Below are 15,649 nucleotides of genomic sequence, written 5' to 3'. Positions count from 1 at the left end.
GCAATGATATCATGCCGCCAAGTCATCGTTTTATCGGCTTTATTTGCTATATTCCTTGCATTTACATATACACCTTTTAACACTGCCAAATTCCTCTGCTGTACACTTTTTAATCTGTGCTTGTTCTATCTTTCAGAGTCACTCACTAGTTCTCCATCTCCCGTTCCCTGCTCTGAATATGGCCTGAATTTGCCAATCTAGTTTAAACACCACCCACCATCCCCAGAACTGGTCCCAATGCCTCAGAAATCTGATGCCCTCCCTCTTATACCAGCCTTCCAGCCACATGCTCAATCATTCAATTCTCTTGTTTCTATACTCACTTGCACGTGGGACTGGGAAAAATCCTGAGATTACTACTTTAGAGGCCCTGCTTTTCACTCTCCTTTCTAAAATCTGCTTTCAGAACATCATCCCAAAATCATTGGTACCAATGTGGACCACGACCTCTTGCTGATCACCCTCTTCCCAGAAGAATGTCCTGTAACCGCTCCGTGACATCCTTGACCTTGGCACCAAGGAGGCAACATACCATCCTAGAGTCACATCTACAGCCAACTAATGAATCCCCTCTTCTTCCTCCCCTCCTTTACAGCAGAGCTATCTGTGCTGCCACAAAGCTGGCTCTCACTGCACTCTTCCAAGGAACCATCAGCATCCAAAACGGAAAACCGATTGGCCAGCGGGTCCCCAGAGGACTCCTGTGTTACCTATCAAATTCTTTTGGACTGCCTGGCAGTCATCCATTCCCTTTCTGCCTCCAGGGTCCTAGGCTGCAGTGTGACCATCTCTCTGAACATGCTATTCACGTAGCTCTCAGCCTTGCAGATGTGCCACAGTGAGTTCAGCAGCCAATCAAGCTCCGAAACCAGGAACTCTAGGTTTTGCAACTGATGACGCTTCCTGCACATGTGGTCTTTTAGGACACCGGAAGCGTCTAGAACTTTCCACGTATTACAAGACACACATTCCACATGACTGAGCTGTCCTGCCATGGCTTCAAAGTATTTCCCTTGTGTTAACTTTAGTTTACTTTGTTTTTTCTTTACCTGGCCTTGAGCGATGGAGAGTTCAAGCATGAATGTCGTAAAACTGGAAGAAGTCACATTGGGAGGGATGAGACATGAAAAAATTTAAATACAACGATAAACATTTTAAATTTGAATCACTCAGGACTGAGAAACCTGATTAACGAGGAAAGGGGGAGATCAGTAAGAAAAATAGGACATGAGCTGCACATTTTTGATAAAGTTAAAGTGAAAGTTACAGAAGGTGGAGAGCATTGGTGCATTTGAGTCTGAAGGTGGCAAAGGCATGTATGAAGGTGTCAATTGCAAAGGGATTGAGGTAGGGACAGAAGCAGGCAGTGTTACGAATATGAAAATATTTAATCTACGTGATGAGGAGGATTAGCGATAGACAGATTTGCTTGGGTCAATGCTACAATTATGAATAATATAGCATAGGCTAAGATATTGACTGGGCAGGGGATAGAGTTGGTGGTGAGTATATAGATTTAGTGCTGGCTTTGGTATTCCCAGTGTTTGACTGAGGAAAATTGAGCATAATCAAATACTGGATTTTGGACATGGAATCTGACACCACAGAGGTAGTGGAAAAGTCGAGCTGTTTGAGGACAAGCATCCATCTTCCACAAATGTCCTTTCATGGTGGGGAAGGAGAGAGAGATCTAAATAAATTTGATCAAATGTCAACAAGATGTGATTTGAATCTTATTGGTCTGCCGCAGTGCTTCCATATGTCTATAGTTGGAACTGTGATTCATGTGAAGTCTGCCTTCCAGTAGCTGAAAGGAGTTGTATTATCCAGTCAAAGGGGTTTGGAAAAGTACTGTGCAAAAACCTGTGAAGGAACATCTGTGTTAAAATAGACAAGAAAGAAATCTTATGTGAATGTGCTGATACATTACTTCTGAATATCTCACAGCAACAGGTCAATGCAGTCATTGCCTTATAAAATATGGAGTAATGGATGGCAGAATTTATCATAGGGGGACAGAATGTTCCTGCTATGCCAACAGCCTCTGGTAATGTAGTGGTTCTGTGATAACTGACAGTAATCCTGCACTCCAAACTAACGATCCAGTGAAAGAGTTCAAATCCCATCATGACAGCATAAGAATTTAAATTTCACAGCCCAGATAGCTTAGGGAATAGGGAATTGGATTCTAAATGCCGAGGTTGTGGGTTTGAGCCCCATATAGATGGTAAATGTTTCATCAGGATGGACTGGTTGGGCCAAGTGGCCTATTTCTGTGCGGTGTATCCTATGTAACGTGTCCTCATAATTTAACCCCTTTAGCTTGACTATCTCTCCACTGCACTCCACCTGATGCCAATATATCCTTTCTCAGATTGGTGTCCAGAATTGAATGCAATGTTCTATTTGGGGTCTAACCAGAGCATTATATAGCTGTAACATAACTCCTAAGCCTTTATATTCCAACCCTCTTAATATAAAGGCCAACAATCCAATAGGTATTCCAATTTTTTTTGTATATGTTCACTAGCTTTTCATGATCTTTGTATTTGAATCTCAAAAATGTCTCTGCTACTTCACAATTCCTTGCTTCTCACTATTTAGAAAAACTCAGGTTTATCTTTCTCAGGTCTAAAACCGATGGTCTCACTTCCTCAAATTGAACTCCATCTGCCACAGTTTTGCTTTCTCACTTCTATTATCAATGTCCCTTTGCACCTTTCTGTTCTTAGCGAGTCCATTTTCTGTTTCCTAACTTAGTAACATTAGCAACTTAGATATGATGATCTCTATTCCTTCACCCAAATAATTCATAAATATAGTGAAAAGCTGAGGCCTCAGTATAGATCTCTGTGTCACTTACTACCAATTTGAGTGCATATCCATTGTCCCTGTCTCCGGACCAATTCCCTATCCATATACCCAGGTTTCCACCTTGAAAAGTGACCTCCAAGTTTAAATCATCTCCAGTAGTGCATCTTGTGGGCTACAAGCACTCAATTAAAACAAACATTATAAATTTCACCAACTGCAATGGTTAAAGTACCTGGACTCCTACAACATAACCAGATCTTTCCGACACTCTGCACATTATTGCTGCATTTTCCAATTATAGCTTTGCTCTTCTTTTCGTATTTTAACCTATGATAAATCAAAACGTTTATGTTCACATGCCCCAGAACTACCAGCAGCCTGTCCCCAGTGTGCTTCATCTCATCTTGTTCACATCCCCACCACACCCTCCAATAAGCTCATTGTGCCATACAGCTTTTGGAGCCTCTGGCTGAAAGGAATGATCTGCATAATTATTCCCAAAAGTAAGTAATTGAGTTAAATATTCATCCTTCCTCTCATCCCTGTTCAAACCTGGCCTGTTGGCCGGCTCACAATATTATTCCCCTTCAGCATATCTCCTACCCAACAACACTGGGACCATCCAGTCTGCAGTATATTTATTCATACTATCAGTCAACATAAAATCAGCATTTTTTGTTGTTGTTTTCTTACCAATGATAATTCTCGGCGGCTGGTTGTTGATGGGAATTACAGTAATGTTGAGATCATACACAGGGAGAGATTCGTGCATGGGTAATGGAGGGGGAAGTGATTCCTTGTAGCAGCAGCCTTCCAGTGTACTTCCATCCCAATCCGAGATAACAAAAGTAATGGTGTCAAAACAGGGTGCTAAACCCACTTCACCACCTGAGCAGAGAGAGAATTAAAACAGCAAGAATCATCATTCAAATCAGGATTTTATTCTTCATCCTTAGTCTTAAATTGACGGCAGAAGTTCAAACCACATGCACCTAGAACTAATAATATTCAGTGTGAACATTCTATTTTCCCTCATCTTTTATCCTCTTGCCCCTTCAGAAGGGATTCACTCCTGCTGGGATGCAGTTCCATGAAAACTGGGTGCTTTCCAATATTTTAAGTTAGAAACCTATGTCACCTTGGAGGTATTACCGACCCATCTTTTTCTGCAAGGATAATGACAGGGAGCTGAAAACCTGTGAGATTTTACCAACAAATATCAAGGGAAGCTGAGTACAGCTGAAGGGCCCCTCCTTCTCCTTGGCGGAGACTGATTATCCAGTAGAAAGCAGTGAGCCTGGCACCTTCCGCTTAATATTACTTTGCCATTTCTTTCATTCACCATTAATTTGCTTTGTCATAGAGTCAAAGATAAAGAGTGAAATTGTCCCAGATTTGCACTAAGTGTGGTAGCGGGTGGTAAAAAGGACGTTTTACCCGTCAGCCGCATCCTGCTTTAGTCATGCATTCCCGGGAAACACGCCGGGTCGCTGGCAGGGTGGTCGCTCATTTGCCTGCCCCGCCGTCGCCTCAGGCCTTCACTAAACTGGGCGCCATTTTTAAAGGTCACCCCTGCATTCTTCAAGGGACAGGAAGCTGCTGCAAAGTCATGGCTTCCAAAGGGAGGAAACATGCGGACCCAGATTTACCGACGTCTCCCTCGAGCGCTTACTGGACACAGTGGAGGCCCACCGCGATGTCCTGTGCCCTCGCTCAGGGTGATGGACAGCAAGGAAGGTGACAAATCCAGCATGGGAGGCAGTGGCAGCAGTGGTCAGTGCTAATGCCCTGCATAAGAGGACAGCCACCCAGTGCCTAAAGAGGATGAATTATTTCCTCTGTTCACTTTCAAACTCACACATCCACAGTTCAAGGAATATCACCATTCACTCTCTCACACACAACTTCATTGTCCTCAACCTGTCCATGGGACCAGTAACCACCCAGGCCAGGCATACTTATTCATCTGGCCTGGCAGGCATCCTACTTACACTCTCTCCATCTGTATTTATGCAGGACAAGCTGGCACACAACAAGAATGTTGGAGGATTGCCTGAAATCAAGGTCCTCATGGATTTTGAGAATAGAGTCATCCAGCAGGCCAACAAAGATGTGGACCATTCCTCTGCTGGCGGTGAGGTCAGCTGTGCTCAACCACGTGAGGATCCAGCTGTACAACATCCATCAGACAATCATGCTGTGCACGATGTGTCCTGTTTCACAGGCCATTGCCACGCACTAATTATCTCTCCTTGCTTTCGTAGGCACATCTGGGAAACAGTCAAGGAAGTCCATGATCCAGGTCCTTGACTTGAGCCCCAGACACCTTCGAGGAAGAATATCCCGAAGCCCTCATTGAATTCCTGTCACAGCATTCTCCCACATCCTCCACCAGTGCGGAGACGCATACCTCGAAGGGACCTAGCTTTGGGGTCACAATCTGGTGAGCACATTGCACTGTCTGATCCACAGCAGGCAGAGGCAGGGACTTCCCAGGTTGCTAGCACTCAGGGGACTGCTGGCAGCCAGAATTCTGCTAGCCCGAGTCAGATGATGAGCCTCTCAGCTCAGTCATACCTCAGTTGCTGAAGTTGCAAAGGAAAGCTCAGGAACATCAGTATGCAAAGCACAATGGAGGAGTTCATCCACCTTCAGGCTGAAGTGATAGCGCCAGCATGCCAACACACTGTGGTCCTGCACAGCTGCATGGGCTCAACTCCATTGCTGACAACATTGGTTGGCCTCCAACAGTGTCGATGCCAAAGGGGTGCAGGGTAGCTTGATCTCACTCCAGCTTCCCCTTCTCTTCAAGAAGTCAGCAGGCTGCCCTTGGGCACCCATAGGGAGGAGATTCAGCAGGTCAACACCCCAGGGCCATCCACCCAGGTGACTCCGGGAGTGTCTGGTCCATCCCAGAATGAAAAAAACAGTGAAAACTGGAAAATAAGAATACTGGTCTGAACTAGTCTTGTATACCTTAAAATGAAACACCAACAAAGATTGGGAAATATGAGTGCTGGTCCGAACTGTTTTTCTTTCTGGGATCTAAATCTCCTCTTCCTGTACCCCAGCAGCTCTAGCTCCACAGCTCTAGGAGGATGCCACACAGCAGGACCCCAAAAACAGGCCGGGGCCCTTCAGGTCTCAGCCCTCCAGAGGACACCCATCAAGGTCATCACAGACAGGGGTAGCAGTCAGCGGATTGCCTCCAGCTCCGCTGTGGATGTTGGGGGAGCACAAAGATGTAGAGGCAGGGCTAGAAAGGTTAAGAAGATGTAACTCTTTTGAGTACAACCTAATAAAGTAAATTAACAAATCAAGAGGCAAATTAAAAGGCAACCTCTTAAAGGAAACTAAACAAAAGACAAAATGTAAAGGGAACTTACAAACATTAAATCAAAATGGGATTAAAGGGGTCAATAAAGCACCCCAGTTCCTGCGATGCCCACTGAGGATGGAAGATCAAGGAGGTGTAACTCTTTCGAGTACAGACCCGTTTCCATCTGTTTCAGATGAAGTTACATTGTTTCATAGTTTGCCATTGTGAGATTTGAACTCTTGATCTTGGGGTTAAAAACCCAGTACCATGACCACTTGGCTATTTAGGCCAAGCCATCAAGGAGGTGTAACTCTTTCGAGTACAAACATGTTTCCATCTGTTTTCAGATGAAGTTACATTGTTTCATAGTTTGCCATTGTGAGATTTGAACTCTTGATCTTGGGGTTACAAACCCAGTGCCATAACCACTTGGCTATTTAAGCCAAGCCCCTGCCATTGTGAGATTTGAACTCTTGATCTTAGGCTTACAAGCCCAGTACCATAACCACTTGGCTATTTAGGCCAAGCCATCAAGGAGGTGTAACTCTTTTGAGTACAAACACATTTTTCCATCTGTTTCAGATGAAGTTACATTGTTTCATAATTTGCCATTGTGAGATTTGAACTCTTGATCTTGGGTTTACAAACCCAGTACCATAACCACTTGGCTATTTAGGCCAAGCCATCAAGGAGGTGTAACTCTTTCGAGTACAAACCCGTTTCCATCTGTTTCAGATGAAGTTACATTGTTTCATAGTTTGCCATTGTGAGATTTGAACTCTTGATTATCTTTTAAATGAAAACCAAATCAACAAAATTGGGATAAATCAGGCACAGCCCCTAATTCAGGTCAGCTGTAAAACCAAGAACAAAGTTTAAAGGAAACTTACAAACTTTAAATCAAAATGTGATTAAAGGGGTCAACAAAACACCCCAGTCCCCGCGGTGCCCACCGAGCACGGAAGGCCTCGAGAGTGCCAGCAGACACCGCGTGCTCCTTCTCCAGGGACATCCGGCAGCGAACGTAGCCGCGGAAGAGGGACAAACAATCGGGCGGGACTCCCCCGTCGATCGCCCGCTGCCTGGACCTGTTAATGGCCAACTTGGCCAGGCCCAGGAGCAGGTTCACGAGGAGGTCCTCCTCCTTCCCGACCCCCTTCCGCACCGGGTGCCCATAGATCAGGAGCGTGGGGCTGAAGTGCAAACAAAACATCAATAAAAGGTTTTTCAAATAACTAAAAAGGGAGTGCAGCCTACAACACCCTATGTATACATGGTCCACGGACTCCACAAGACCGCAAAAAGGGCATGTGTCCTGAGAGTCCGTGAACCTATGCATCCTCTTATTATAAGGGAATGCCGCATGCAACACCCTCCAACCCAGGTCCCCGATAGAAAGGGGGAGGACACCTCCGTAGAGGGCCTCCCATCGAGGGCCTCCGCCGCCGGACGGCAACAAGGCACGCCAGGGCGTGTCCGGTCGACGGACAAGGGCGAGAAAATGGAAGGTGTGCAGCAGCAGTCCATACAAAAAGCCCCTCTTTGCTGTGCCAAAAGGCACAGAGGGCATGTCCCCGAGGCGGCTCATATTGCGGGGCACCAGCACCCGAGGGAGGGTTCGGGGCTTGGGGCCAATGTGGAATACAAACATGTTTCCATCTGTTTTCAGATGAAGTTACATTGTTTCATAGTTTGCCATTGTGAGATTTGAACTCTTGATCTTGGGGTTACAAACCCAGTGCCATAACCACTTGGCTATTTAAGCCAAGCCCCTGCCATTGTGAGATTTGAACTCTTGATCTTGGGGTTACAAGCCCAGTACCATAACCACTTGGCTATTTAGGCCAAGCTTCGAGTACAGACCCGTTTCCATCTGTTTCAGATGAAGTTACATTGTTTCATAGTTTGCCATTGTGAGATTTGAACTCTTGATCTTGGGGTTAAAAACCCAGTACCATGACCACTTGGCTATTTAGGCCAAGCCTAAAAACCCAGTACCATGACCACTTGGCTATTTAGGCCAAGCCATCAAGGAGGTGTAACTCTTTCGAGTACAAACATGTTTCCATCTGTTTTCAGATGAAGTTACATTGTTTCATAGTTTGCCATTGTGAGATTTGAACTCTTGATCTTGGGGTTACAAACCCAGTGCCATAACCACTTGGCTATTTAAGCCAAGCCCCTGCCATTGTGAGATTTGAACTCTTGATCTTAGGCTTACAAGCCCAGTACCATAACCACTTGGCTATTTAGGCCAAGCCATCAAGGAGGTGTAACTCTTTTGAGTACAAACACATTTTTCCATCTGTTTCAGATGAAGTTACATTGTTTCATAATTTGCCATTGTGAGATTTGAACTCTTGATCTTGGGTTTACAAACCCAGTACCATAACCACTTGGCTATTTAGGCCAAGCCATCAAGGAGGTGTAGATGCATAGCCTGGGCACAGGTATTAATCACTTGTACATAATGTTCATTTTGTTAATAAATTCCCAAGAATGTCTCCTTGCCTATGGTTCCTTGTTCAGATAAGTTCGTGTCACTCAGGTTTGAAACCTTGATCCCTGCACAAGATAAAGCCAGGTGTCTCTGTCCAGGGCATTTTTACTGTGCTTTCTGCAGCCTTCCTGGCACACTGATGGTGTGTCTTCACAGTCACTGGACACATCAGTCATGCCTGCACCTCAATGGGGCTTATCATTGCTGCCATAATGTCCTGGGCTGGCAGCACAGAGTTCCGTCATTCTCTCTATGTGCGCTTAGCTGCACTGACGTGTGGCTTGGCCCCCATCTCATCAGCACCTGTGTCTGGTGATGGTGTGGTCCCGAAGCGTTCAGCTCACGAAGGATGCCATAGGATCAGGAGAGGTTAAAGTTTCCCCCATGCATCTCCATGATATGACCCTGTTCGCAGAGCACAAGTGAGGTGCCATTAGCCAGACAGGAGTCAGACATTCACTTAAGCTGTGTGAGGATCAATGGAGTATCCCCACTGCATGTTGCCATCACCCTCTTGGAATGTAGGGACTATGAACATCCATTACGTCTCCATGATAGGAGCATTATCACAGAGGGTATGTGCGCTGCCATCAGCCAGACAGGAGACAAATGTTCACAGATGCAATGTGAGGATCTATGGTGCCTCCTCACTGCATGTCGTCATAATCCTCCACAAATCTAGCAGCCATGAGGGCCTCCTAAGTGTGCCTGCCTCGTCTGGCCAATGTGATTGCCTCATCGCCATCATTACCTTCAGAAACCTTCTCAACCCCACCCCCGTCGATGTCCTTCTCATAGGAAGAGACATGCAGCTCCTCTATCTCATCGTCAGTCAGCTTTGCTCCCCGTTGCAGGTTGTAAAGGACGCAGCAGGTGACGACGATGCGTGACACCCTCTGTGGACTATATTGCAGGGCTCACCAGACGGGTCTAGGCACCGGAACCTCATTTTCAACATTCCAATGGTTTGCTGCCTCATGGGTGTCATCAGTCACATCCTCTGCAGGTAGTCCTTGTCCCCGAGGAGCCAACCCTGCAGCCTCTGTGGCCCCTGGAAGATGTCAGGGATCTGAGACTATATGAGAATACATGATTCATGGACACTTGCTGGGAATCGTGCGCAGGCCTACAGGATGCATTTGTGGTGGCTGCACACCAGCTGCACATTCAGCGAGTGGAAGCCCTTGCAGTTGACATAGTTGACCGCTTGTTGCCACAGAGATCTATGTGCCACGTGAGTGCAGTCAATGGCACTCTGCACCTGTGGTAAACCTGAGATCTATGCAAATCCCAGCGTTCTTGCTGCCAGGCTTTCCTGATCCTGGATGATATCACAAAGTTGTGTGCCTTGGCGAAGATGGCGTCCATGACCTCATAGATGCATTTGTGGGTGGAGACTTGTGATGTCCCACAGACCTCACCTGTGGAACCCTGAAAGAAGCCACTCGTGTAGAAATTAAGCGCCGTAGTCACTTTCACAGCCACTGGCAGTGGGTGCCCTCCATGTCCCCATGGTGCCAAATCCTACAGCAGGCAGCCTATGTAATTGACCAAGTTCCCCGGATATGTGCAGTCTTCGGTGACAAAGTTTCTCAGTCATGTGCAGGAATAACAAGCACTGTCTACAGACCCCAAGTCAAGCTAGGCAACGACCAGCAACAGCTTCCTGTGGCTCTTCAGCGGTGTGCGCGGGAACCTCAGCTGCCCCTTTTGCCTGAGGGTGCTGTTTCTCCCTTTGCCCAGCCAGGCACCTCCATCACCCTCTTCTCCTTTGTCTCCACTCTCTGTAAACTATGAGGAATACAGCTAGCTCACCAGGCTCCTGATGTATTCCACCTGCAGGATGAAAGAGAGAGATGTGTGGGCTAGCTTGGATGTACTAAGAAACTCTCTTGATTATGTCTGAAGGCCCCTTAATGCATCCCAGAGAGTGCTGGCCACCTGGATGGCCAGAGTTTAGTGTGCTGCATGGCTGCCTGAAACCCCAACCACCTTCACCCTATTCCACCTGACTGAATGGCAGCAGCCTTGCCCATTGGACTGCATGTTGTGCTCTCAGCTCAGGCGCAGGCATTCTCCTAACCCGCACTGCAAGGCTGCGCTGTTCACTTGAACCATGGGATAGACCAGTCCAAACCTGAATGCTCACATTGCAAGGGGCTGTAAGCACCTCCGCCAGTGACTGCTCCATGGCCAGCTTTCACAAGGAGATTGTACAATATGCCCAGTCAGCCAATTGTTCTGCAGTCTGCTAAAATCCTCATTAATTTGTAGTCTGTACTCAAGGGATGGAAAGCTCTGGAGCATTCGGTGGCACTTTCATGCCTCTACGTTGCTTGAGTGGCCAGAGTGCCGACTCCATGCATGTCAATGTGGATGCACCTGAACTGTCCCAGCTGCAAAGAAATGATCATCTTATACAAGGTTTCCCTAATATATGGCCACTTCCCACCACTCCCCCCACCGCACCGCACGTGCCTGTGCACTATCATCAACCGCAGTGTAGCCCTTCCCCCACCACCACCACCACCCACCCCCCGCAACTTGCCCCAACCACAGTGCAGCCCTTGCCCCAACACCGCACTATTTGCCAGGAGGGAAAAACTGACTTGCCTGCACCCTCGCCTGAATGCACGGCACCTCAACCTTGAAGTCAAATGGGCGACCCTCGCAAGCGCTTTGCAACATTACTGTGCACACACCTCTAACTCACTTTGAGTTCCCCTCGAAGTGCAGCTCGCCAGGTGCACGCTTTATAAATGCTGTTGTGAAATATTTCAGTGTGCAACCATGCCAATGTGCCCAGATGATCCAGCGTGGGGGGATGATTCCAGAGAGCAGGGCTTATAACGATATGCAGATGCATTACAATGAATTTCCTGATGTGCGGAGGCGGGAAATGCAACCCAACGTTGAAGTTTCTGTTCTATTTTTCTTTGCAGACCTAACCTAAACAAGAGGGATCTACAGGATAAATGGCTGAAGGAGGAATAGGACTTGAGAAGAAACCGAGAGGATAAGAACTTAGAGAGGAGAAAGAAGGGGAGATTATGGAAAATTACTCATAAGGAAGAACATAAATGGGGGGAAAAAAACCTTAGAGCAGAAAAAGGAACATTGAGCAAGTTCAGAGTCTTTACAATTAAAATTGGCTGCCTCCAGGGAGTAAATAGCTTCTATTTTTAACTTCATTGGACATCAACAATGCTGCTCTGTCAGAAATTCCAACTCATTAACAGAAATAAAGTCAGAATATATTCCCGAATCAAAAGCATTTTGTTTGCAATCTCAAACAAGTGCCGAGTGTGCATTGTACAAGAGTCTGAAAAAGGCCAAAATAGAATAAAATGTAGCCCAGGAAGTCATTTGGAGCAGTTCCAGTTCCCAAAGTGTGATGTGTCACATTAAATCTAACTATCAGTGATGATTTCCCTTAGGGGTCCATTTACTTGTCAGTAGTGTACAGTTTCTCACAGGTACTAAGACATGGATTAGAGTTAATTCATGCCTGCTGCTCAGCTGGTGCAAATGGATTTACAAATAGGAGACAGAAAAATCCTTAAGTATTAGCTATTAGGAACATTAGGAGCTGGTGTAAGCTATTCAATCCCTCGGATCTGCTCTGCCATTTAATTAGACCTTGGCCGATCTGCACCTCACCTCCACTTTCCTGGCTTTAATCCATTTCCTTTAATACCTTTACTCAACAAAAATATTTCCATCTCAGCTTTGAAAGCCCCAATTGTCCCAGCACCATTGCCGTTTGGCAGAGGGGTTTCCAGGTTTCTGCAACCCTTATTTTATTCATGAATGGCCTGGCTTCCATTTTAGGAACTCTACTCCTTGTTTTTGATTTCCTCACCAGAGGAAATACTTTCTCCATGTTACCATATCAAATCCTTTTGACATTTTAAACACCTTGATCTGATCACCCCTTTCTACATGCAATTTCCTGCGCTCAAATGGATACATGCCAAGTTTTGGTTTATTTAATTCTAAATCCTCCTGATGGCATTGTTAAAAAAAACTTGGGAGGCACTCGGCAGTCACAATGCTGCAATATATAATACAGAATTTGGTTGAAACATACAAACATAGAAAACTTGTGGCGCAAAAGAATGCATTCAGCCCATTGTGACCATGCCAGCCTGAAAATAGATATCCAGCCTGATGAAAGGTCACAGGCCTGAAACATTAGGCCAGACTTTTGCTCCCAAGGTGGGTTAGCTTGAGTCAGGAAATTCCCTGGCTTGGCTCACCCACCTCAGGAAAAAGTGTCTTGAATGCACAATTTTCGCTCCAGGGTGGGGTGGGGGGAACAGGTGATCTAAGTCGACCACAGGGGCTGCTGAGTCTCAAGGCAGGCTGTTTAAAAGGCCTGGCCCTGTTCTCTGGGACTTAGTCCCAGTTGTTACGTTAAATATTAGGCCTCCTAGCCCTCACCCTCACACTCCATCATCCCCACATCCTTTTCCCATGGCCCATCCATGCTCCCCAACCACCACCCTTTGTACTTGCACCCTCCATGCCAACTCACCCAGTATCCACCATGGGCAGATCTCAGGAGCCATGTTAAGATGAAATAAAATAAAGACCTAAATATCTATTACAGCTTTCACCACAACAAGTAAACACTCCCTTTGATGAATGCTCATTCAAAACTTGAAAAGACTCTCAAGTACTTAATCCTCTTTTTAAAACAATCAGACTTATATTCAGAAGCCCACATCAAAGACAGCTAACTCTTTAATAACCTCTTTGAGGTGTCAATTAAATTATGAACTTACATGCACCCCTTGCCCTCCATGTTGGGATAATTGTAAGTTGTAGAAAGCAGCAAAGCCCTAACAATAGTCCTTGGGATAAGGTCAACAAACAGCTTATATAATGACAAGAACAGATTTTTTTCAACTCTCAATGACACAGGCAGGCTGTTTTTTTTATTTTTAAAGGGCTGGGAGTTAAATAGCTTGACAGCTAGACAGTTCTACATACCTTATGCAAAACTTTCTATAGGTACGTGAAGAGAAAAAGACTGGTGAAGACAAATGTAGGTCCCTTACAGTCAGAAACAGGGGAATTTATAATGGGGAACAAGGAAATGGCTGACCAAATAAATACATACTTTGGTTCTGTCTTCACAAAGGAGGACACTAATAACATACCAGAAATGTTGGGGAACACAGGGTTTACTGAGTGGGAGGAACTGGAATAAACCAGTATTAGTAGGGAAATGGTGTTGGTGAAATTGATGGGATTCAATGCCGATAAATCCCCGGGGCCTGATAATCTACATCCCAGAGTACTTAAGGAAGTGGATGCATTGGTGGTCATCTTCTGAGATTCTATAGACTCTGGAACAGTTCCTACAGATTGGAGGGTAGCTAATTGTAACCCCAGTACTTAAAAAGGGAGGCAGAAAGAAAACAAGGAATTATAGACCAGTCAGCCAGACGTTGGTAGTGGGGAAAATTCTAGAGACATTATAAAAGATTTAATAGCTGAGCACTTGGAAAACAGTGGCAGAATTGGACAGAGTCAGCATGGGTTTACAAAAGGGAAATCATGCTTGACAAATCTACTGGAATTTTTTGAGGATGTAACTAGTAGAGTTGATGAGGGGGAACTAGTGGATGTGGTTTATTTGGACTTCCAGAAGGCTTTCGACAAAGTCCCACATAAGAGATTGGCGTGTAAAATTAAAGTGCATGGGATTGGGGGTAGTGTATTGAGATGGATAGAAAACTGATTGGGAGACAGGAAACAAAGAGTAAGGATAAATGAGTCTTTTCCCAAATGGCAGGCAGCAACTAGTGGGGTACCGCAGGGATCGGTGCTGGGACCCCAGTTATTCACAATAGATGTTAATGATTTGGATGGGGGAACTAAATGTAATATCTCCAAATTTGCAGATGACACAAAGCTGGGTGGGAAGGTGAGCTGTGAGGAGGATGCAGAGATGCTTCAGTGTGATTTGGACAAGCTGAGTGAGTGGGCAAATGCATGGCAGATGCAGTATAATGTGGATAAATGTGAGGTTATCCATTTTGGTAGCAAAAACAGGAAGGCAGATTATTATCTGAATGAGGAAGAACTTTTTTTACGCAGAGGGTAGTGGGTGTCTGGAATTTGCTGCCTGAGTTGGTGGTAGAGGTAGAAACTCTAAACTCTTTTAAAAAGTACCTGGATCTGCATCCTAAGTGCTGTAAGCTGCAGGGTTATGGGCCGGGTGCAGGAAGGTGGGATTAGGAAGGGCACCTGAGTGTCCTCGGGCTGGCATGGACAAGATGGGCTGAATGGCCTCCTTCTGTGCTGTAACTTTTCTATGGTTCTATGGCTACAAATTGAGAAAGGGGAATGTGCAACGAGACCTGGGTGTCACTGAAGGTAAGCATGCAGGTGCAGCAGGCAGTAAAGAAGGCAAATGGTATGTTGGCCTTCATAGCCAGAGGATTCGAGTACAGGAACAGGGATGTCTTGCTGCAATTGTACAGGGCCTTGGTGAGACCACACCTTGAATATTGTGTGCAGTTTTGGTCTCCTTATCTGAGGAAGGATGTATTTGCTATAGAGGGAGTGCAGTGAAGGTTTACCCAACTAATTTCTGGGATGGCGGGATGAGGAGAGATTGAGTCGATTAGGATTATATTCGCTGGAGTTCAGAAGAATGAGGGGGGATCTCATAGAAACCTATAAAATTCTAACAGGTCTAGACAGGGTAGATACAGGAAGGATGTTCCCAATGGTAGGGGAGTCCAGAACCAGGGGTCACAGTCTGAGGATACGGGGTAGACCATTTAGGGTTGAGATGAGGAGAAATTTCTTCACCCAGAGAGTGGTGAGCCTGTGGAATTCGTTACCACAGAAAGTAGTTGAGACCAAAACAATGTATGTTTTCAAGAAGGAGTTAGATATAACTCTTGGAGTGAAAGGGATCAAAGGGTATGGGGAGAAAGCAGGAGCAGGCTATTGAGTTGGATGATCAGCTATGATCATAATGAATGGCGGAGCAGGCT

General features: G+C 45.7%; 1 protein-coding gene across 1 annotated transcript in view; it reads right to left on the bottom strand.

Annotated features, from left to right (window-relative positions):
• Window positions 1-15,649, bottom strand: part of LOC121277230 (FRAS1-related extracellular matrix protein 1-like) — a 391,688-nt gene that overhangs the window by 157,875 nt on the left and 218,164 nt on the right. Inside the window, exon 16 of the mRNA XM_041186416.1 lies at window positions 3,508-3,702. Within this exon, the coding sequence (XP_041042350.1) occupies window positions 3,508-3,702 (195 nt within the window). The remainder of the gene's footprint in view (window positions 1-3,507; window positions 3,703-15,649) is intronic.

This window comes from Carcharodon carcharias, chromosome 4 (assembly GCF_017639515.1).
Source record: "Carcharodon carcharias isolate sCarCar2 chromosome 4, sCarCar2.pri, whole genome shotgun sequence".
Taxonomy (NCBI): Eukaryota; Metazoa; Chordata; class Chondrichthyes; order Lamniformes; family Lamnidae; genus Carcharodon; species Carcharodon carcharias.
The sequence above is the reverse complement of the archived record's forward strand: the minus strand, read 5'-3'. Positions and strand labels throughout refer to the sequence as shown.